General features: G+C 37.5%; 1 protein-coding gene and 1 pseudogene across 1 annotated transcript in view; one reads left to right on the top strand and one right to left on the bottom strand.

Moving 5' to 3' along the window:
• The first annotated feature begins 14112 nt into the window (after nt 1-14112).
• Nucleotides 14113-14693, top strand: LOC119257599 (60S ribosomal protein L17-like; annotated as a pseudogene).
• A 4148-nt stretch (nt 14694-18841) lies between these two features.
• Nucleotides 18842-25747, bottom strand: part of PROS1 (protein S) — a 53261-nt gene continuing 46355 nt past the window's right edge. Inside the window, exons 13-15 of the mRNA XM_037525683.2 lie at nt 25007-25155; nt 22106-22331; nt 18842-20040 (exon numbers count right to left, since the gene is read on the bottom strand). Coding sequence (XP_037381580.1) covers nt 19880-20040; nt 22106-22331; nt 25007-25155 — 536 coding nt within the window. The 3' untranslated portion in view covers nt 18842-19879. The remainder of the gene's footprint in view (nt 20041-22105; nt 22332-25006; nt 25156-25747) is intronic.

Genomic DNA, 25747 nt, shown 5'->3' with positions numbered 1-25747 from the left:
GTTCCTGGTGAGGGCAAGAATAAATAAATAAATAAATAAACAAACAAATAAATAAATAAATAAAACCCTGTTGGCATCTATTTCTGAAGATGCACCAAATGAAGGGAACATGGGCTGACTTAGGCAAATAGTGAACTCTGTGTGACAAAGATTCTGAAAGATCACTTCTCAGTGACATCATCTGAACCTAGGGATTAGATTTCTATCTAAATCCAAGACCCATATAATTTTTTTGATTGAACATTAACAATAAAATGTAACCTGGAATTTGTCAGACTGATCCAAGCTAAAAGCTGATTCAAACTGACATGATATAAAAATCATACAAGACAATTTGTTTTCTGGGTTGCATCTCTAAGGTTCTTTTCCTTTCTATGAACATATTTATACATAGACTTAAGGATATTGGTCTACTTTATTCACTCATGTATCCCAAGTGTCCAGAACAATGTTTAGATCATTGTTAGTCTAATTCTGGCTCTAATTTTGTGTGGGTGTCTTTCCTACACCAACAAACAACTGTGCTACGCAGATGGTGTCCTACAATTCAACTCAATTCTAACACCACCTATCTGGAGATAGCATCAGATCCCACAGGTTAAGGGGTCAGTTCTTCAATACTATCCACCCTTTTTAGTCACCAATTACCAATCTAGGTTTTCATCTGTGATTCTGATCAACTGGCTATGATTAAAAGTTCCAATGACCTCCTCCTTGTGTTTTATTAATTTAAGAAAATAGACTGTAGAACTTAGAGAGCAAGGTGTCAATAGGGTAAATTAATCAGAATGCATGATTTTATGCATAAAATGTTTATGAAAAGTCTACTTGTGATATTGGTTTTAGATCCATTAATTATGCCTGCAACACTTTTCATCTTCTATTTATCTCATTATTTTCATCCAGGGTCCCCCCTCCTCCCTGTTTTTCTAAAAGAGCTAATTGCCATTCTGAGACTCACTTCTTAAGCAACCTATTTTAGTAGTTCTAGCAAAATAGGTTTCTTATTTGCCAAGTTGTTTTCCGTTAAGGACTATCTTCTGTTTACTGCAAAGGTCAGTGGCTCTACTGACACCAGCTTTATTTCACCACTTTTTGTTTTATTCGCAAAAACAAATAGAAAGGGTAAATTACATTGAAAAGCCATCAGGACAGCAGATTCACATGCACATGTTTGACTTTCGACATTCAGCTTCTAGAATAATGGAGTCTATCCAGCAAGCTATAAAGCGAGTACTTGAAACAAAAGCAGAATGATTAATAACTGCAATAACTGAACTATATTTGGAGAGTTTTGTTACATAATTGCAGCCATAATGAGCACTACAGAATCAGATTATCTTATGTTGCAATCAGGAGGGGCTTTTTATTTCACTCTCATATAAAATGTTATATGAGAGTGTGATGTCACATATTAATGCACAGAGGGAGATACCTAGTGAGAGTGGATTATAGTATTACCAAAACCCAATACCATTTATGAAGTGGCTTACCCTGTTTGCATATTTCTGGGGCATTTTGTGTACAATTCCATATATGTACTTGGGGTTTTTTAGCTTCAGATTTGGATCATATATTTTCTTTACTTAGGGTTCAAACATTTTTCCAACTATTAATGAAAAATGTGCAGTTTGCTTCAAAAGATTTTATCTATTTGGAAATTTGCTTTAAAAAAAAATACAATCTGGGGCCTCCCTGGTGGCACAAGGGTTTAAGATGCAACCTATGAGGTTTCCACAGCCTATGCAGTACAAGTTCTATCCCCGGCCAGAGAGCTACCCACATGGTACAGCAGACCTCTCCTGACTCGCCCACTGCTCCCCTCAGCAGTGTATTTCGGTCAATCTGCCTGTTCTGTTCCCCACTCTGTCTGGTAAATCCTCTCACCCCTTGCATCTCTGGCCTGTACCCCAGTTCTTTTATGCATAAATAAATAAATCTTTAAAAAAATACAATTTCAATGTAGAAATGCAAAATTCTGCTGAAGCTGATCCTTTTGTAAAGCTTGCTACTTTCTGTGCATTTAAGCTGCAGCCAGTGTATTAACTTTTTTTGTTTTGCAAGTATATATGAATGTCCCAGGAAGAATTTTTTTTCTTTACCTTCATTTCATTAAGTACTTTTTCACTTTATACCTAACCTATGTCTAAAGACTGGATCTTTTTAATCCAGTCACATATACTGGGTTAATGTGAAAGATTAATGATTTGCTAATTTTTGGATTGTACTTATTGGTTTGTTTTCCCAAGTTAAAATCTGTAGTCATCAAATACTATAAGTTTAAAAAGTTCATTTATTCTGTGTAGGTTAATCACAAAGTATATTTGACAACTCACCTTGTTGAATGTCATTATATTCCCAGCATAGCTCCATGAAGCCTAATCTAAATAGTTGATATGCCATTCGATTAGACTTTCCCATGATTACTGAAAAATGATAATATGGCTATTGAGAGCCCATTTCATTATTAGCAATAGTTATAATGAAACAGTTGTCATTTTTGGAGCATTAAATATTTGATCAAATTTGATGCATGTTATCTTTATTTTTTGTTTGAAGATTTATTTATTTATGCATGCAAGAACTGGGGTACAGGCCAGAGATGTGGAGGGTGAGAGGATTCACCAGAGACAGATTATGGAACAGAACAGGCAGACTGACCAAAGTACACTGCTACGGGGAGCAGTGGGCAAGACAGGAGAGTCTGCTGTGCCATGTGGGTAGCTCCTTGGCCAGGGTAGAACTCATGGTGCAGTGGCTGCGGAAAGCTTCATAGGTTGCATCTTAACCTCTTGTGCCACCAGGGAGGTCCCCATGTTATCTTTCTTGATCAAAATAACTCCAGGAGTGAACATTGTGACCATTTGTGAAAGAAAACCCAAGTTCGGTGCTTTCATACCTTTTCTATGCTCACTGGTAACGAAAGGATGGAGACAACATTCAAACCCCTCCAAATATAAGGCCCTTCTCCCTACACTAGGCTGTCTCGCAGGATGTAGATTATAGGAAAACTCAAGGTTATCTCTGGGCTTTCCCCTGTGCTCCATCACTCAGTTTTCCACTTGTGTACAACTTCCTGTTCACAGATCATCAAAAGGAAGACAAAGCCTTTGAAATATTTGAGGGCATGTTTTCATTTTTTTTTTTACAGTAGACTATTGTATTTTATTTTATTTTGTTATATTAATTTTTTAAAGATTTATTTATTTATACAAGAACTGGGATACAGGCCAGATGCACAGGAGGGCGAGAGGATTCACCAGAGTCAAAGCGGGGAGCAGAACAGGCAAATCGACTGAAATACACTGCTGAGGGGGGAAGCGAGCGAGACAGGAGAGGTCTGCTTCGCCATGTGGGATTCTCCCTGGCTGGCTGGGATATCGAACCTGCACTGCAGAGGCTGCGGACAGCTTCACAGTGCGGTACTCAACTGCCTGCGCCACCAGGAAGGCCCTATATTACTTTTTTTAAATTTTTTTTACAGCATTGTCCATTTTTAAACAATATTTGCTTCCCCCCCATCCCTCAGGTGTAGTCCCCATAGAGTTTCCTTCACCAATGCACCCGTGCACCATCACCTCAGTCCCCTGTGCTCCTCTCTCCCTCCCTCTGATCCCTCTTTCTCCTCCTCCCCTGCAGTGTGTCTCTGATTTATAATTGTCTGTTTTTGCAATTGTTTTGTTTTGTACTGTTATTATTTTTTTACATTGATGTCTTATTTGGTTCCCCTATATTTATAATCAGGGAAATGCAAATTAAAACCACATTGAGATACCACCTTACACCAGTAAGAATGACACATATCAATGGCACAAAAAAAGAAGCAACCACAAATGTTGGCAAGGATGTAGTGAAAAAGGAACTCTCCTACACTGAGGGCATGTTTTGAACAAAGTATTTATTGTGTTGGTATTACCCAGAAATCTCCCATGAAAAGTATTGCAGATGCTGGAATATTACTCAGCAATCAAAAAAGATAAACCCATGCAATTTGCAGCAACATGGATGGAGCTGGAAGGGATCATGCTCAGCGAAATAAGCCAGAAAGAAAAAGAAAAGTACCAGATGTCTCACTCATAGCAGGAATTTAGAAAACCTAAATAAGGGACCAGGAAAAAGACTAATTGCAATAAAGTAAATATCAAAATCAACAAGCAACTATAGACCAGAGACACACTACAGTGGAGGGCGGGGGGATGAGAAGAGGGATTGGGGTCAGAAAAAGGGGATGGGAATTGTATGGGGAATATAACCAAAATGAAAATGCATACATTATGCAAAAATGAAAAATGATGTAAGAATTATATAAAATAAATTAATTCATAAAAAAAGAAAAGAAAAGTACTGAAGATGCTGAGGAATAGAAACTGGGAGCAAACTTGTAATGTCAATGGAAAAGCAAGGAGCAATTGATAGCATTTTCAGTAGCACTGAGTACTTTCAAAATAGCCTTATAAAAATTTAGGTTGCTTACCAACTTACTTCTCTCTGTCATCAGCAAAGTGAATAGCCACTAGTTTCAGAAATAGGCTATGAATAAATGTAATGCATTGAAATGATTTGTACTGAATTTTAAAAGCATTGGATATTATTTGTAATTTGGAATCAAAGGTGGCCTACAGTCCTTTCTCCTATTACATAAATCTATATAGCCTTGTACTCAAGATTGCATGTTAACCTTTTAGCAGTTCTGTGGAAGACATCCTTGTATAATGTGGGTAGGCATAAAAAGAATAGATATCACAACACTGTTACATAAGTCAATAACATAAACATAGGTCTAGTAGACTCCTATCCAAGCATTACATACTGATTATTTTACTTAATTCTTTCTCTTCCTAAAAGTTCTCTGAGTTATCACTGAAACTGAAGTGTTAATACTGTGTGTAAAAGTAAAGGGAGGAAATAGACAGTGCTGGAGAACCCAAATGTGTTTAACAGTAGTTGATGAATAGATGAATAAGGTCTGAGAAGACAATGGGACTAGCCAGGAGAAGCAGGCAGAAGCACCAATGAGGACAGCCGCCTGTGTTGGTTCATGTAAGTGGCAATTCATTTTGCTACATTCATTTTGCTAAATTGGCTTGTGAAGCCAATATGCCAGAAAGTCTGGTTGTTCTGATTCCTCATTTGTGAAAAAAAAACAATCTTTGTTTCAAGCATGGTGTTATACAGTCTTATGAATATCAAACTTTAGTAATCTAAGCACCTCTGAAGAGCAAAAACTTTTTGAGGCCTCAGTGTTTAATTAGAAATAAACAGAACACTAATTAAATTCTGCATGCCGATAGTATTATACAACTCTAATATCCACCAAACCCTGTAAAATCTTCAAAGTTGACATAAACAGCATTAATTAAACATGTCAGGTGACACTGTTCTGTTGAAACTGTACCAGTGATTGGCCTCTGAGCATGGCGCTCGCTGCTGAGGGTAGGACTTGGGAGTGTGGCCAGATGCCCCTCATGCATTGTGTGATTTCTCAGTTCTTTCATGATGTACCTCTGTTTGGATGACAGAAAAACACTCACTTTTTTGGTGCCCGATGATGCCATTTTTGTCTCCGGGTTCTCATGAGTACAGAATCCATGTATTAAGAAAACCTTTGGGGTTTTAAGTTATATTATCACAAAATATATTAAAAGAGTACTGCTAAAATTTACCTTGAAAACAGAAATATCTTATGCATAGTATCTTATTTTGACCTCCAAGATGATGCAGAGCATGTCAACATTATATTTATACATACACATATACTTTATATATATATTAATTTAAAATAGCTTCAAATGAAATATAAAATTTCCCATGTTTTAATTGGGAACTCATTTAAATGAGAATCAGGTGGGAATCACCAAGTCTGTGAGCTTTGGCTAAGAAACACCATTCACATTTTTGTTGACACTCCTGGATTTGAAAATGTAGAGTTTCCTCTGAAAAGTATGTCTCAGAACATTTGCCAGGAGAAAGAGAAGCATGAGGAAATAATAATTTGAATAAAAGGATAAAATGTCTTTGGTTCACAGCCCTCCCCTAAAAATACTTCTTTCTAGGCCAGAGAAAAATTTTCCTTACATATGGAAAGTTTGGACACATAATTTATCATCAAACCAGAACCTTTTTGAAAAGAGGAAGTATAAACTATTAGTAATTACACCAGCACTACCACGTGTCTACCCTCAGGGTGCAGGGGAAGGGTGAAGAGGAATCTCTTGCTTTTCAGATCAGATGGGTTTCATGCTTCATAAGAAAGGCCTTTATGCACTTTCCTGCAGTCCCACCTTTGTAGTAACCAGATGCCCCTTCATCTCAGCACAATATAAACTTCCTTTAACTATTAAAGGACTTCCTTTCCACTTCTGTTCCTGAAATCTAAGGAACGAGCGTCTCCTTTTAATCAACAGCTTAAAATGCTACATTCCAAGCTCTATGTCTTCAGTCTGATATTATTATTTATGGAGATTTGACAAGATCCCAGCTGAGATAACTTATAATAACCATGAATAGTCTAAGCCAAGACCGTGGCCTTTAAACTTTTCTTTAAAAATGCAAATCAGATTTAGAGGGGGCAGAGCAACATGGCGGCGAGGAGACGCTGCGAGTAAGATCTCCCATTAAAAAAAGTTAATAGGGAGGAAAAGCGGCAGGTCCCAGTGAGAACCGGGACACGGAAGATTAACGGACGACTCCAGCAAACTGCCCGAAGAAGAAAGTTGCCATAAAAGAGGACCAGAAGGGAGGGAAGCGCAGAACCCTGCTCCCCTCCCCCGCCCACAGAGGCGGCACTCTCCGACCAGCAGAGAGGAGGAAACAACAAACTAAAACGGCCAACAAGAACAAACGACGCAGCAAGCGGGACTGTGAGTGGAAAGGAACTATTGCAGCCACCACACCCTGTGAACGGGAGCTGTGGAGAACCCCGCAGGATCCGCCGCGGAGGTGAGCTCCGGGCGCCATTGCAGAGAGCCCCGCCCAGGAGGAGCCCAGCCCCAGCACACAGCCCCTGCCGCCCGGTAAGCCTGCGCGGAAAGGCGGTGCGCCGGAAAAACAGACGCGGAGCGGGATTGCGCGGGGAAAGCGGCGCGGATTGCGCGGATCGGATCGCAGCTGCCCAGGTCCCCGCGCCTGCGACCTAGGCTTGCGGGGAGACGACCTAGGCTTGCGGGGAGACGCGCGGAGGCCCTCCCGGAGTGAGCAGGAACCAGGCGCCCAGGCAGGGGAGCGGGATTCAAAAGGCGCCATTCCCGCGCCACTGATCTGGGCTACAGCCCGCGTCCTGGAACTGAGGGCTTTGGAACTGAGACCCGGGGCACGAAATTAGGGGCGTGGGTTCCCCACGACGGTGGGGCACAAGGCAGACACAACACCCCAAAGCCGTTGAGGTGTACCCTACCATCCCTGCTCTGCTCCCTGTCCCACTGGGTGGAAAATCAGCTCCCCAAGGGCTCCAGGAGAGATCTCTGGCGCCACCTAGCGACTTGAAGCCAGCACAGGCTCCTGAAGCAGCTAGTGGCCAGCTGGGGAGTTAGCCCACGCAGGGCCCCTTCCGAACAAGTAGTCTGAGCCCACAGGGAGAGTGAGCACCCACAGCCGGGGCAGACCAGGCGCGCAGAAGAGTGTGCCTGAGACTGGACACGCAGGGAGTGTGTCCCACATCACCATTATAGAATAGGGACATTTCTTCAGTAAAGACTACCTGCAGAAGGCTTCCTCAGGAGCCAGAGGTGAGCGGGGGAAGTTCGCCCACGCCAGAACCCCTCTGGCCTGCAGTCCAAGCCCAGAGGGGGAGCAGGAACCCACCGCCGGGGCAGACCAGGCGCACAGGGGAGTGTGTCCCCACATCGGCATTTTAGAACAGGGACCTTTCTCCAGTAAAGACTGCTTGAAACTGACAGATGACTCCTGGAGGAACCAGGGGGGAGCAGAGAAGCCCACCCAAGATGCCGGCCAGTCCCAACTACACAGTGTCCCAACGCATACGGCAAATTAGAAAACAGACAGTAGGGAGGAGAAGAACCACACGCAACCTAGCAACTCTCCAGAGAAAAAGCACACCACAAAAAGAAAACCAGCCCGCAGATGGCAACGACAGTAACTTGGAAGAACTTCTGAGCCTTCCAGAAAGAGAATTTAAAATTGCCGTGATTAAAAAACTGACAGAAGTCATAAAGGAAAACAATGATAAGGGAAAAATAATCAACGATCAGAAGAATGAAATTGAGTCCCTAAAGAGGGAAGTAAAAGAAATGCAGGAGATCAAAGAATTAATGGAAGAACTAAAGAATTCTGGGAAAAGCAATGAAAGCAGAATTGATGAAATGGAAGAACGAATAAGTACTCTTGAAGACACAGAAATAAAAAGAACCAAAACAGAAAAGGAAAGAGAAGTAAAGGAAAAAGAATGAAGAAAGACTTCGGGAACTATCTGACTCCATGAGGAAAGGAAATATAAGAGTTATAGGAATACCAGAAGGAGAGGAGAGAGAAGTAGGAACAGAGAAAATATTCAAAGAGATAATTGAAGAGAACTTCCCAAATGTGAAGGAGGAGCTGAAATTGATATACAAGAAGCAAGAAGAACACCAAACTTCCACGACGAAAGGAAAAATACAGCAAGACACATAATAGTAAAGCTCCCAAGAATCCAGGACAAGGAAAAAATAATGAAGCTGGCAAGAGGGAAGAAACAGATAACATTCAAAGGAAAGCCAATCAGGCTGACATCAGACTTCTCCGAAGAAACACTACGGGCAAGGAGAGAGTGGAGGGACATAGTCAACAGACTCCAAGAAAACAGATGCCAACCAAGAATACTCTATCCCGCAAAGCTCTCCTTCCTCTTTGAAGAAAGAATATGGACTTTCCCAGACAAACAGAAACTCCGGAATTTCATTGCAACTAAACCCCCACTCCAAAAAATACTACAAGGAGTCCTAAAGCCAGAACCTCAGAGGGACGAATAACAATGAAAGAAGGCCAAAAAAAAAAAAAAGTTATTAAAAGAATAAATAAATAAAATCAAAGGAAAGACAACACAATGGCAAATACAGATGTTAACATATCAATATTAACTCTAAATGTAAATGGACTAAACTCTTCAATAAAAAGACACAGAGTTGCAGCCTGGATTAAGAAACAAAACCCAACCTTTTGCTGTCTCCAGGAAACACATTTAGCTACAAAAGATAAAAATAGGCTCAAAGTCAAAGGATGGAAAACAATCCTACAAGCAAATGGTCCAAAAAAGAAAGCAGGAACAGCTATACTTATATCAATAAAACAGACTTCAAACTCAAAAGATAAAAGAGACCCCAATGGTCACTACATTATGATCAAGGGGACAATACTTCAAGAAGAAATAACACTCATTAACATATACTCACCAAACGAAGGAGCACCAAAATATATCAGACAACTGTTGTCCTCTCTGAAAACAGACATCAGAGAAAACACATACGTAGTGGGAGACTTCAACACACCACTATCAACAATGGATAGATCACAAGACAAAAATAAGTAAAGAAACCAAAGCTCTAAATAAGGACCTAGAGCAATTGGCTTAACAGACATCTATAGAACACTAAACCCCAAAAAAACGGAGTACACATTTTTCTCAAGCGCACACGGATCATTCTCCAGGATCGATCACATACTGGGGCACAAGACAAACATCAACAGATACACCAAGATTGAAATCATATCAACCATCTTTTCTGACCATGAAGGCATCAAACTAGAAATAAACCATAAAAAGAAGGCAAGGAACTTTCCTACCTCATGGAGATTAAAAACCACACTACTGGAAGACCACTGGACTAATGAGGAGATGAAAGAAGAAATTAAAAAATTTTTTGAATTGAACGACAAGGAGGACACCAATATCCTAAATGTATGGGATGCAGCAAAAGCAGTAATAAGAGGAAAATATATAGCAATAGAAGCTCACATCAAGAAACAAGAAAGAACTCAAAGAAACAACCTAATCTCGAAGCTCAAAGATCTAGAAAAAGAACAACAAAAAACCCCAAAACCAGTAGAAGAAAAGAAATAATAAAAACAAAAGCAGAAATAAATGAAATTGAAACTAAAAAAACAATCCAAAAGATCAATGAAACCAAGAGCTGGTTCTTTGAAAAAATCAATAAAATAGACAAACCCTAGCCAGGCTCACAAAGGAAAAAAGGGAGAAAGCACAAATAAACAGGATCATCAATGAAAGAGGAGAAATCACAACAGACACAGCAGAAATCAAAAGAATAATCAGTAACTACTATGAACAGTTATATGGAAACAAGTTTAACAATCTAGAGGAGATGGACAAATTCCTACAACTCTACAATCACCCAAAGCTAGATAAAGAAGAAATAGAACACCTAAACAGACCAATTACAATTAGCGAAATTGAAATGGTAATCAAAAACCTCCCCAAAAACAAAAGCCCAGGACCTGATGGATTTACAAATGAATTCTACCAAACATTCAGAGACGAATTAGTGCCTATCCTTCACAAACTCTTCCAAAAAATTGAGAAGGAAGGGACAATACCAAACACGTTCTATGAAGCCAACATTACACTAATACCAAAACCGAACAAGGACAACACAAAAAAGGAAAACTACAGGCCAATCTCCCTAATGAACACTGATGCAAAAATCCTCAATAAAATTTTAGCCATCAGAATCCAACAATGTATCCATAAGATAATTCACCACGACCAAGTAGGATTCATTCCAGGGACACAAGGATGGTTTAACATCCGAAAATCAATCAACGTTATCCAACACATCAACAAAAAGAAATATAAAAACCATATGATAATATCAATAGATGCTGAGAAAGCTTTCGACAAAGTGCAACACCCATTCATGATAAAAGCCCTTGAAATTCTTGGGATACAAGGAACATACCTTAACATCATAAAGGCCACCTATGACAAGCCAACAGCCAGTATCATTCTCAATGGTGAAAAGCTGAAAGCAATTCCATTAAGATCTGGAACAAGACAAGGATGTCCACTCTCACCACTGCTTTTCAATATAATACTGGAAGTCCTAGCCAGAGCAATAAGACAAGAGAAAGACATCCAAGGAATCCAAATAGGAAAAGAAGAAGTCAAACTATCACTATTTGCAGACGATATGATATTATACATAGAGAACCCCAAAAACTCCACAGAAAAGCTAATTCAACTCATCAATCAGTTCAGTAAAGTGGCAGGATACAAAATCAACACGCAAAAGTCAGTAGCCTTCCTATACACAAACAATAAATCTGAAGAAGAAGAAATCAAAAAAACCATCCCTTTCGTTATTGAACAAAAAAAAATCAAATATTTGGGAATAAATCTAACAAAAGAGGTAAAGGACCTATACAAAGAAAACTATAAAACACTGTTAAAAGAAATAGAAGAAGACACAAAGAAATGGAGAGATATCCCCTGCTCATGGATTGGAAGAATAAACATTATTAAAATGGCCATCCTTCCAAAAGCAATATACAGATTCAATGCTATTCCAATCAAAATTTCAATGTCATTCTTCAAAGAAATAGAACAATTATTGATGAAATTCATATGGAATCACAAAAAACCCCGAATAGCCAAAGCTCTCCTGAAAAAAAAAGAAGGGAATGGAGGCATCACACTCCCAGACTTCAAACTATACTACAAAGCCATAATCATCAAAACTGCATGGTATTGGAACAAGAACAGACATACAGACCAATGGAATCGAATAGAAAATCCAGAAATAAACCCACATTTATGGTCAACTAATCTTTGACAAAGAGCAAAGACTATGCATTGGAGCAAAAGAAAGTTTGTTCAATAAATGGTGCTGGAAAACTGGGTCGCTACATGCAAAAGAATGAAGCTTGACCACTACCTCACACCATACACAAAAATCAACTCAAAATGGATTAAAGAATTAGACATAAGACCTGAAACCATAAAATATATAGAAGGAAATATAGGCGAAACACTACGTGATTTGCACATCAAAGACATCTTTACAGACACATCACCCAAAGCAGTGATAGTGAAGGCGAAGATAAACAGCTGGGACTACATCAAATTAAAGAGCTTCTGCACAGCAAAAGAGACAATAACAAAAACAAAGAGAAACCCCACCAACTGGGAGAACATCTTTGCACCCAACACTAATGATAAAGGACTGATCACAAAAATCTGCAAAGAGCTGATGAGACTCAACAACAACAAAGAAAATAATCCAGTCAAAAAATGGGCAGAAGAGCTAAAAAGAAACTTCTCTGAAGAGGAAATGCAAATGGCCAACAGGCATATGAAAAAATGTTCAACATCACTTGTCATCAGGGAAATGCAAATCAAAACTACCATGAGATACCATCTTACACCAGTGAGAATGGCACATATTAAAAAAACTAGCAACAACAAATGTTGGCGAGGGTGTGGAGAAAAGGAACTCTTCTGCACTGTTGGTGGGAGTGCAAACTGGTCCAACCACTGTGGAAAGCTGTGTGGAGATTTCTGGACCTACTAAACATAGGGCTTCCATATGATCCAGCAATCCCACTCCTAGGTATTTACCCAAAGGACACAGAAACATCAATTCCAAAGAACACCTGCACCCCTATGTTTATAGCAGCACTGTTTACAATAGCTAAGCTTTGGAAACAACCCAAATGCCCAAAAATAGATGACTGGATCAAGAAGATGTGGTACATATATACCATGGAATATTACTCAGCATTCAAAAAAGATAAACACATGCAATTTGCAGCAACATGGATGGCGCTGGAAGGGATCATGCTCAGCGAAATAAGCCAAAAAGAAAAAGAAAAATACCGGATGGTCTCACTCATAGCAGGAATCTAGAAAACTTAAATAAGGGACCAGGAAAATGAATAACTATAAGAAAGTGAAAATCAAAATCAACAAAAAACTATGAACCAGAGACACTTTTAGGGGGACAGGGGCGGGAGGGGAGGGATTGGGGTCAGAATGGGGGCGCTGCAATTGTATGGGGAATATAACAATAAAATTTATTATCTAATAAAAAAAAAATAAAATAAAATAAAATAAAATTTTATTTAAATGTAAAAAAAAAAAATAAAAATAAAAATGCAAATCACACTTATATGACATACACATATAAACCCATGGAAATGAAATAAAACATTTTATTGTACAATATAGGTAGTTAAATTTGAGACACACCATATGCACACAAATACACACACATACATACACTCTATATGTCTGCATAATTTTTTTAAAGTAACTTGTGATGTGCAGTTAGCCACTGCTAACTAATCATTCCATTCTGTGCCAAGTAAGATACATAATTGTGATGTTAATTCATTTCCACATGCCTTCACAGAACTTCAGTTCACTATTTTGTTCTTGATCAGAGTCAATTTCAGAACATTAAAAAATCTTATGTTAGGACATTGTGTCTTTCATGTAAGTAGTGTAATTATGAATTTCTCTTAAATTTTAGAAAGTGTTTTCAGTTTAAGACATCTGTGTAAATCATGTTACTTCCTGTTTTCCTTAGGTGCTGAGAAAATGCAACAAATATCTCCATTTTCCTACCTTTACAGCTCCCATTATCTCAATGCTTTAATTCCTCTTTGTCCTCTTTTTTAAAGAAAATAATCATTTTGTAGAAGATATACTGGTAAAGTGTATACTTGCCCTAGTCAAACTTCCTGGGTTTTTATTCCATGACTCTCTAGTTGTGTGACATTAGGCAAGCCACTGAACCTCTTGGTATCTCAGTTTCCTAAACAGCAAAATTACAATAACAACAAAAATAATAGTATTTATATTATAGTAGATGAGGGGGAAAGGAAGAGAGACCCTAAAATGGACTGTGGAAATCCAGTCTAGGTAATTTTAACAATTATGGTAACACTTTTTGCCTTTCTTATTTATAAAATGAGGAAATTTTACTATATAGCAAACACGTTTGTTATTATTATCATGTACCTAAAATGTTTAATAGAGAATAACTGAGTGACTAGTGGACTCCAATAAAGGTGTTTTAATATTGTTATCATCATCATTAATATTCATTTATTCAGAAACTTAAATCAAAAAAGTTCTGAAAGCTCTTCCTGTATGCGGCCTTAGTGATCTCTGAAAATGGTTGGCTACTCACTTGACCCAGAAAACCCTACAAAGTCATGCAAATCAAGAGGTTCAAATCTCCGTGTTCATTTTAAGAACACTCGTGAAACTGCCCAGGCCATCAAGGGTATGCATATCTGAAAAGCCACCAAGTATCTGAAGGATGTCACTCTACAGAAGCAGTGCGTGCCATTCCGTCGTTACAACGGTGGCGTTGGCAGGTGTGCCCAGACCAAACAGTGGGGTTGGACGCAAGGTCGGTGGCCCAAAAAGAGTGCTGAATTTTTACTGCACATGCTTAAAAATGCAGAGAGTAATGGCGAGCTTAAGGGTTTAGATGTAGATTCTCTGGTCATTGAGCACATCCAGGTGAACAAAGCCCCTAAGATGCGTTGCAGAACTTACAGAGCTCATGGTCGTATTAACCCTTACATGAGCTCCCCCTGCCACACTGAGATGATCCTTAATGAAAAAGAGCAGATTGTTCCTAAACCAGAAGAGGAGGTGGCACAGAAGAAAAAGATATCGCAGAAGAAACTGAAGAAACGAAAACTTATGGAAAGGGAATAAGTTCAATGTAAAATAAAAGGAAACAAAAGTAAAAAAAAAAAAAAAAGTTCTTAAATATTTGTTTTTTGATAATGCATTCAGTCACCTGAACTTAAGTCTTCTGGTAGCAAAACCTTACCTGAATTGACAGAAAAGTTATTTGTTTATTTATTTATTTATTGTGTAAATAACCATTTTTTTTCTCCTGAGTATATTTGTGGTGAAAAAATATACTTAGTTCAATGTGTCATAGCTTTGCCTGTTTATATGAGTTAACTCAATATATTTTTAAATAAGTTAGTAGCTCTTATACTGTTCTCTAGTTCAATCAAATGAACAAATTTAAATATAACGGAGATACTCCTGGTAGTGTTAAGAAATATGCATTATATGTAACATATTACTCTACTAACATTTGAAAATAACTAATTTCAAATTACATCCAGCTCAAGGGTTTTAGTTAAAGGATAATGAAACTGAGGTACTGATGGTAGAGAAAGAAAAATAAAGGAAACTACTTAAGGAACAATAAATGACTATATTTTCAGTGTGAACTAAGGTTTCTATTAATTTATTTTTCATTGAGTAACACTGGTTTACAACATTGTGACTTAGAGGTACAGAATCTCCTCCATCATGTGCTACTACTCCCCCACACCAACTGCCAAAACACCCATAGTCCTCCACCATAGTGTATTGTGCTCGGTTCCCACTTTGTTGTGACTCCTCTTTCTTCTCTCTGATTGCCAGAGGGTCAGATTCTATAGTCTTATTTCTAGGGCTTCTTAACTGGTTTAGCTTTATCTGACTCATTGTTTTATTTCCCTCTATTCCATATATAAATGACACCATCCATTATTTGTCATTATCCTCCTATTTGCCTTAACATAATCCCCCTCTGCTTTCATCCATGTTCCAAATGAAAGAGTTTATCATTTTTTATAGTTGAGTAGTGTTTTGATGTGTACATATACCACATCTTCCTTTTTCAGTCATCTGTTCTTGGACACTTAGGTTGCTTCCATAATTTGGTTATTGTAAATAGTGCTACAATAGATATATATAAAGATACCCCTTCAAATTTGTGTTTTTGTATTCACATGGTAGATTAATTTTTAATATTTGGAGAAACTTCATTCTGCTTTTGATTTGCTTTTCCCTGGTGATGAGTGATGATGACATTTTTTGATGTGTCTGTTGACCACCTGTATGTCTTCTCTGGAGATCTGCCTATTTAGTTCTCCTGCCCATTTTTGATCAGGTTATTTTCTTTTTGTTGCATTGTATGAGTCCTTTGTAGATCTTGGATATTAGCCCCTTATGAGATGTATGGTATACAAATGTTTTCTCCCATTCAGTAGGGTGTCTTTTTGTTTTAGTGATAGTTTCTTTTGCTGTGCAGTTTTCTAGTTTGATATAATCCCAATTGTTTATATTGTCTTCTGTTTTTCTTGCTGTTGGAGATAAATTCACAAAGACATCACTGAAAACCTGTATCATGGAGTGTTTTTCCTATGTTTTCTTCTGTGCATTTTATAACTTTAGGACTTACATCCAAGTCTTTTATTTATTTTGAGTAAGTTTTTGCATATGGTATGAGATAGTAGTCTAGATTAATTCTTTTGCATGCGGCTGTCCAATTTTACCATCACCATTTATTGTAGAGATTTTCTTTCTCTATTGTATATTTTTGGCTCTTTTGTCATAGATTGTCCATATGGGTGTGGGTTGATTTCTGGGCTCTCAATTCTATTCAGTAGTTTTTCTATGGTGACCCAGGTACAGAATAAGATTTCAGACTCCATCATTAGAACTTTAGCAGGGAAGAGGATTTCTCACCAATAAACTGTAATTTCAATTAAACTATGTCTTATAGAATTAAGATTATGTTTGGAGTGGACTTGTGATGATACATGAGTTAGTAGAAATGAGTCTTCAAGTTCACTAGCTGCTCTTGCTATCCACAAGGTAATTGCTATAGTATGGCAAGTCCAAAGTATTGCAGAAGTAGCTAATGGTGGCCTAGGAAAAGCCTCTCAGCTTTAATGGACTACTTCTTTCTCTAAATCTCTTCACACTCAATTCCCCTTTATCTGACCCTCTGAAGTTCACAACTTGTCTCAATCTTTTCTCACTGTCAACCTGATTTGGTAATCTGACCTTGCATTCTTTATATTGATATGGACCCAAAAATCTCATAAGATGCTGACTTATAACTGCCTCTCCCTTCACAACCTGCAAGTATGAATATAAGATAGCCACAAGCTAAGACTGGACCAAAGTATATTGTTATATCAACCTCTGATCAAGACCTCTTTCCTAAAAAAGAGGACCTTTTTCCTAGGAAAAGTTCTAATATACGAATATAAATTCTCTGTGAAAACTTGAAGCAACCCATGTACAAGATTACTGTTATATCATTTTTCCTTTGTAAGGAACAAACGATTCAATATAAGAGCAATGATTACACTGCTTTGATTTCTTCAATAAACTGAAAGGACCTGCTTTGCAACTCCATAGAACAGGAGTTTGAAGCCTACCACAAGTTGCCTTAAGTATTGTTGTCCTTATTCAGTTGAGCTTAGATCTTAATACATACTCTGACCTTTGGCTCCACATGCACAGAGTAGTTGCTTGACAGATAATTAATTTTTTCTGAAAGAATTAAATAGAAATTTATTACACTTGTCCCTAGACCCTCTAGTAGCTCTGTCTTCTCCAGAACCCATATTACTTATAACAATATCAAGAAAACTAAAGTAAAATTATTTCAATATCCCAGTCTTGTCCAAACTGACCACAGAAATTAGACTTAAGGAAATTCCCAATGAAATAAGGCAATTGTGAAACAAATGTAAAAAACCAAATAAAACACCGCTCTCTAGCAATAATTCCAGTTCCAGAATGAAAAAACAAAACAAAACAAAACAAAACTGAAGTCGTATCTAAGCTTCACATATGGGAATAGAGACTGGAGAATAATTTCAGAGAGCAAATCTGAGGTGACTGACTCTTTTTCTCACAAATTATTATTTTTACTGAGCCATAATCCAGTTTTACAAATGAAAACTTCTAAGGGACTTTTGTAATAATTATATCAGTCGGATTTTTTTTTTTCTCACACAAAGTTCCAATAGCACCAAATATCCTATTGGGCTTTCATATAACAACTCTTTAAAAATAAGAATCTATATTTGCTGGCAAAGATCAAAATAAAAGCCCAAATGAAAGATTCTTAGCTGCAGGTCTAGATACATTCCTCCACCCCCACCTCCCACCCCACCAAGTACATGTAAAACAGATGAAATTTATAAATGAATCTCTGGAACCTCTATGAAGTTCACACATTTGGGAACATTTCTGTTGCTGATGCGAACTGGGCATAGTTTATTGAGAATCAGAAAACTCTTCCCCAAAAGAAACCTATTTTCCTTTCCTTCCTTTTTTTCATTTTGATATACTTTCATTATTTCTTTTATTTCATATTCACTCCAACATAATTAACAATAGTTACCTGCTGATAGTAATTACCCACAGTACATGGTGGTAACTAGGAGAGAAATTTCACCCAGTAAGATGGCAAAATTCTGGCGTGTGTCAAAAACCCAATCCTTCTTACTTCTGCTTTTCTTCTCTTTCTGAACTCAAGTCTACAGCCCAACCATAACATTTCATCAAATATTTAATTAAGCTTTATCTGTCTTTCAACTAAAGAACTACTGTATTGCCTGAAGACTTTCCATGTAAAATATGTAATTTTATGTTCTGTTTAAAGAGATGATAGAGGGCCTCCCCAGTGGCGCAGCGGTTGAGTGCTGGGTTGCGAAGCTTCCTGCAGCCTCTGCAGTGCCGGTTCCATCCCCGGCTGCTCCCCGGCCACTGGAGGAGGGTCCCACATGGCGCGCAAACCTCTCCTGCCGCCCGCTGCTCCCCTCAGCAGTGTACTTCGGTCCTTCTGCATGCTCTGCTCCCTGCTCTGGCTCTGGTGAATTCTCTCACCCTCCCGCGCTTCTGACTGTACCCAGTGCTTGTATAAAGAAATAAAAATAAATCTTAAAAAAAAAATAAAGAGATGATAGAATATAAATATTATATAAACTTTGAAAACAAACACCAATTCATTGTTCTTTACAAGATGTAAAATACCTAAATTGGAGGGCGGGAAATGTTTATTATCTAAAACTGTGAATGAAACATGATGCATTTCTAATGTGAATTATAGGTTTGGGAGTGATAAAACTCCCACTCAAAATGCACTGCCAACAAGTATGTGGCAATATTACTTCATTCTTTCTTATAAAGACAGTGTTAAATGTGTCCTTTTGTAGATATCCTTGGATTACACACTGCTCTAGTTTCAAAGATCATTTTGTCTTTCAATAATTACATTCTGGCAACTCTGACAGTTAAAGTTGAGGTCAAAAAACTATGGACTTCCACATTACTAATTTTTCTTTAGATCATTAAATTCTACCTTTTCTAATCTAGAGATTGTGTGACCAACACAGCCAAATTTAAACTATTTAGGTTTCCACACCCACTCTGATGTAATCCACTACCTCATCCTCATTGAACCCACATGCTAACCAGCAAGATTCAAGATTCAGCAAGACTCATGAAAATTTGTTCCACTTGTTTTCTAATTCATTAAAACTACCGGTTAGATGTGAAGTCAGGTAGAAGAAAAATGAGGTTAAAGCTGATCTCCTGAGAAACTGTTTTAGAACAAAGTTTTAAGGCCTTCCGCTCAATTCATAATAATAAGCCACTGTGTCGTCTGCTTTCTTTCGGGAAAAAAAAAAAAATCAAATAAAGTCATATCTACTATGATAAATAGTATTTAGTCATAGCATTTTTGTTTGGGTTTACTTCCTTACCTTCCCAGAAAAATAGATATTCAAACACTAGTTTATGATAATAAAAATTACACTTTACTTTTACAAAATGAAGAAATGTCATTTGTAGCAGAAGAATTCAAATTAAAATGCTTTGTAGGTTTCATTATTTAATTTCTAGACAGAAACAGATAAGATTTTTTAATGTGTTTTATATCACAAGAGAATTTTGTTTTCTTAAAGAACCTTTTTAAAATTCCAGGAAGGTCAAAGCATCACAAAATAATCAAGGTGTACACATGGTAGGTAAAACCCTCCATCTATTATTGAAACATAAGCATAATTACACACAGGAAAAAAGATATTATCAGCTGAAAAGGATGCCTTAATGATTCTGTGTGTCTTTCCAAAGTGATGGACATGAGTGAGCTCTAATATCATTATGTTTAGCATCGGCTTCATCCAGATCCAACTGAATACCATTGATGTTTACTTCCATACAGCCATTATAGAAGGCATTCACTGGGATAGCACTGAATGGAACATCTGAAAAGCAGAACATTAAAATATTAGCATTTTATTTTCTTATTGTTGAGGAATTATCCAGACTTCCCATTTTCAACCAAATTCTAATTTCCAGGAAAAATAAGCAATGTAATTCTATTCACTAAGTTTATACTAAGTGACTCATGTGTATAAGGCATGTGCTTGGCATTGAGTTCAGCATATTGTGAGTTCCTCTGATCATAAACACAATCAATTCCATCCAAGCCTAGAGTAAATAAACACATTATACACTTAAGAGTAGAAAAGCACATGTTCTTACCTGTGGTGTTCTACTTTATTATTGTCTTTAAATTTGAGTAACAGTCTAAGCATCATTGAATTATTCTTTCAACTCTAAATTATAACTACTTAGAAATCTTTAAATGCCATAATGAATATTTATTTTATTTATTGCCAGAATGAAAGCAGATTTCCATATTTTCCAAAGAAATAGTTCTTGGGTGAGCATATAAAGATAGGTAATGATAAGAGATTTACATTTATGCAAAGTTTGATGTCTAAAAATGTAACTTTTTAATAATGAATCAGTGAATAGTTTAGAGCCATTGAGGCTTCCTACACTTTCATTCTCTTTAACCAAACCTAATACTTAGGAGCACCCTTGGATTCCAAATAACCATGATTCCTCTTAAAAACATCCGTTTCTCTACTTGCTTCCTTTTCTGGCATCTGCTGTCTATGAAGTTTAATTCCCAATGGATATTCTTCAGTCTTTATTCTTCTTCCTCAATCCCTTATGCAAAAATATATACCTCAAAATTTTCACCTCTAACTTACCAATATAGTGAGAAAAGTCCACACTTTCCTATGGGCTCAAGGCATTTTTGTAAGAAACCCTTTCATGTCTGGATAATTTCATATTTTCCAATATTAAGTTAAAGATGAACCTCCTTTTCCCACAGTTTCCCCATCTTAGAAAATGTAATCTCCACCAACTATTCACACCAGATACTTAAGAATCATCCTTATACCTGTCTTTCAATAATTAAATCCTATTAATAATAACTACCTCATGGGACTATTTTGAAAATTAAATGAGTTGATAGATTCAAAGTCCTCTGAACAATGCCCAGACTGCTTATTATGCTCCCGCTGATGGTATTATCATTTCTCTCTACTGTTATTACTGATTCTTCACCTGGACTGCATCAGTAACACCCAACTCACCTGTCCATCTCTGTCCATCATGGAAGTTTTTTTTTTAAATTATAACATTGATTTATCACTTCCTTGTATAAAATTATTAATGATTTTCATGTCTCTCATAATAGAACTCAGGACCATAAACTAGGTCTACAAATCCTTCTGTCTCCCAGTTCACAGCCTTCTCTTGCACTCCCATTCTTCTTGTTCAATATGCTTACAAAACACTCATCTTCTACATATTCTTCAAGTGTGTCAACCCTTACCATTTTGCCCACATATGGACCAATGTACTTGCATACAAACTCCAATCTCCACTCCTACTACCCATTATTGTTTAATGCTTCGAACATTAGATTTATATATTATGCTCGTTGTCAGAGAGTTCTTGCCGCAACCAGATCAAGTCCTCATTTTAGGCTCTAAAAGCAACCCACATTTCTCCTTTATACAAGTTAGCACAATGTTAATTATTTTGATATCTTATTCATCAGTTGTTTAATGTCTGTCTCTTTCACCAGATTGTAAAAACCTAACACCAGGGTTCATATGTATTTGTTTATTACTATGTCCCTTGTTCTTGAAATGTATGTTCTTAATAAATATTGGGTTCATGATGGATGAACTGAAGACTGAATATGGAACTCACAAGGCAATTATGAGGATGAAGTAAAATAGCAAATCTTTCTGGTTAGGAGAATCAAATGCAGAAAAGTTGATTATTTTTATTTCACCATTAACAAAATAATAGATAAAAAGTACCAATAAAATGTTGATGCAAGCCCCCAGCAAAATAATACTGAAATTTTGTCTTCTTTTCTGATGCATTTTACTAAAGTAATTTATATAAATTTGATTAAAAATGCACTTTTCAAAACTGAAGAAAAAAGTAAGTAGTTACCGGGAATGCCTCCCAGGTAAGTCGTCACTGTTTCTTTCATTGCTCTGTCCAGGATAGCAAGCTCTTTTTGAAGGTCTTCTGAATAGATAATATCTTTTTCAAATGGAGTCCACAACTCCAGATTGTTTCTGTTGACTCTGAATTCCAAATGAGTTTGTTGGCTGGAACACAGACTTACGGCTTGTACTCGAGCTACTACCACATTTTTAACAGATACCAGAATATCCTGAGAAGGAGAACAGACTTAATATAAGCAAGTACTAATGGCAATGCCACTTAAGAGTGACTTTTCACTAAAGTCACTTAAGCTCACTTAAAACTCTTAAGTGAGTTTTTTAAATTCAACAACTAAATTTCAATGAAGAAAAAGAAATATACGAGAGTCTCCAAGTTTCGATGGAAAAAAAAAGTATCAACTACAATTACAATCACAGCATTTAAATATGCATTAATTTTACAAACTCCATTTTTAGCTACAATGTAAGTGCATTCTGGCTTCTGAAAAATTCAATAAACCAACAGTTGTTTTATTAACAATGAGAACCTAAAGTAGTGTTTAGGCAGTATTATTCTGTTTCTAAGGCTTCCTAACTTCAAAACTTACATTGAAAAAGGAAGGAGTTGAATCACTCTTTGTTGGATAAAGTTTGAAAAATTTTAAAGTGCTTTAGCAAGCACATGCCAGCAAGACTGAAAGGGTTTTTGTGTGAGAAAAGCCATCCTGTAGACTTGGGGCAAAATGAGTGAAGAAGCCCTGAAAAAGAAAAAAACTTGGGATTTCCAGCAGTAAGCTACAGGATATTTTCCAGGGGCCTCCCTGGTGGTGCAAGGGGTTATTAAGCATCAGCGCTATGAAGCAGTCCACAGCAGCTACTGCAGCATGAGTTCAATCCCCGGCCAGGGGCGTGGCCCACATGGCACAGCAGACATCTCCTGTCTCACCCACTGCTCAGCAGTGTATTTCAGTCGGTCCATCTGTTCTGCTCCCACTCTGTCTCTGGTGAATCCTCTAGACCACACCCCCGACCCCGAACCTCTGGCCTGTACCCCAGTTCTTGTATGCAAAAATTAATAAACCTTTAAAAAAAAGAATATTTTCAACAAGATTCTCAAAAAATATATATATATATATTTTGAAATATTCAAACTGGTATTACACTGAATTTGTCAACTTATTGAGAATGATCTGTGCATATAGCTTATATAGAGACAGAGGAAATGTAAAGTAAGAGAGAAAATAAAACCAAAACTAAGGAGATGGGCATGGTGATGCTTCCCAGACGGTAGAAAGATAGTCTGAAGCATTTACTTGGAAATCCAAGACACCCCCAGAGCAGATATACAGATGTAAACCTACTTTACCTCAGTAAACACAATTTGGAAAAAAATATATCATTATTAACTCAGAAAAAGAAATATCAAAACCTTGGAAAAAAAAAAAAAGGGCCTCCATGGTGGCGCCAGGGGTTAAGACACAACCTATGAAGCTGTCTGTAGCCTCTGTAGCACGAATTCGATCCCCGGCAGGCCAGGGAGCAACCCACAAGCCAAGCAGACCTCTCCTGACTCGCCCACTGCTCCCCTCAGCAGTGTATTTCAGTTTGTCTGCCTGTTCTGTTCCCCACTCTGTCTCTGGTGAATCCTCTCACGCCCCACACCTCTGGCCTGTACCCCAGTTCTTGTATGCATAAATAAATAAATCTTTAAAAAAAGATCTTTAAAAAAAGAAATCTAAGATATCTAGTTAAATGAAGTCTGTATTTTGCAAATACAAGCAATTTAAGAAAATTTGTTGCTATGGTATTTATGTCCATATCCTTGGACTCACTGAGTTTTATTGATAGTCAACTGAGAAAATATTTCAGAATGATCAATAGCATGTGGAATAATGTTATAAAACACTCTATACCCATCTTGAGAGGGGAATCCACATACAAAAAAACAGAAGAGACAAAATAATTATCATAGCAGTAGCATGTCTAAACCTTCTCCACTGCACGAATGTAGTATTACAGTAAAGGATACAAACAAAACAAAAACTAACTCCTGTGATAGGTTAGAGATGAAAACTCAGCAGGGTCTTTTGAGGTTGCTTATGGTTAACCACAAGCAACACCCCCAATCATCCTTTCAGTGCAAACAGCACCCCTTTTTATTACTATAGGCATTATTCAATTATACATCTCTTTCAAAAACCAACAGAGAGCACCCAAGTCACCCTTGGCACAAATGCAAGCTTCTTGCTGCAACTTGCTGGAATCCAACACCCATGACACACGGAGAGAACTATTAGCCTTTAAATGGAAAGTTAAATAATACAGATCTGATAAGTCCCATGTTTCCTTTAATCTAAGAGTTTTTCCTGTTCTTCCTCCTAATTTAAAATCAGAGTTGCCAGAAAGAAACCAAGTGGATTGGTTTTAGTTTTCTCTAGTCTTTCCTAATTTACTCATGGTAGAAAAGATTAAGTGTACCAGAAAGCACAAAACATTATAATTAGGCACTAATATCTGAGAGTAGGTAGTAATCAGGTCACTTCTATTTTGCTGGTACAGATTAAGTCCCATGATACCGCAAGGATTCTGAGTAAGGGTGGATCTCTATGTACTCTGGGTAGGCTCCAAACTGCCTGTGAGTGAGTCTCACAGGTTCTTGTTTTGATGTCTGCAACAGACTTTTCAGTTTCACCCTCTTAGTTCTTGATTCAGTCTTTGGGAATAAGTCACAAAAAGTAATAATAATAAACATGAGTCCTTAATGAGGTGCTAGAGATTGTGCCAAACACTTCACATTAATTCATTCCATTTAATCTTTGAAAAAGCACTTTGAGGTAAATGTTGCTATTAAACCCATTATACAAATAAAAAAATCTAAGATCATAAAGGTTTACAATATAGTCACCTGAAGTTTTTCAGAGGTCGAATCCACCAAGGACAAGGCGAAAGGCACTGTGTCACCAGAAACCAAGGCAAACAAAACACCAGTACCCGCAGATGGGCGAATATTCATGGTCACATTTACCTGCCAAGTTTCAGAGTCTGAAATGTTATCTGTTTTAAACAAAGAAACAGAAGTGTATCAATGGACATCAAAAGTGCACCAAAATGCACCAGAAGGAATTTTTATGACCTTACTAATATAATTATTATTATTTTAAAGATTTATTTATTTATGCATACAAAAACTGGGGTACAGGCCAGAAGTGTGGGGGGTAAGAGGATTTACCAGAGACAGAGAGGGGAACAGAACAGGCAGATTGACCAAAATACACTGCTGAGGGGAGCAGCGGGCGAGTCAGGAGAGGTCTGCTGCGCCATGTGGGCTGCTCCCTGGCCGGGCGGGGATCGAACACATGTTGCAATGGCTGCAGACACCTTCATAGGTTGTGTCTTAACCCCTTGTGCCATCAGGGAGGCCCCGTCCTTACTAATATTAAAACCATCTTTGCATATTACTAAAAATTTTAGTGCTCCACTCTCAATGATTTATATAACCTAGTCAAAACAAAATGAATTTTAAAGTTTAATGTGGGCAAGGAACACATAATAGACCCCATCCTACAGTTCTTAGAATAGAATTCAGAATTGTGGTATTTTAAGATTATTATGAATTTTCCATTTGTTCTTTAACAACTCTTCCCTC

Source organism: Talpa occidentalis, unplaced genomic scaffold (genome assembly GCF_014898055.3).
Source record: "Talpa occidentalis isolate TD23 unplaced genomic scaffold, MPIMG_talOcc4v2.1 talOcc4.4, whole genome shotgun sequence".
NCBI lineage: Eukaryota > Metazoa > Chordata > Mammalia > Eulipotyphla > Talpidae > Talpa > Talpa occidentalis.
This window is presented reverse-complemented; position numbering and strand designations above follow the sequence as displayed.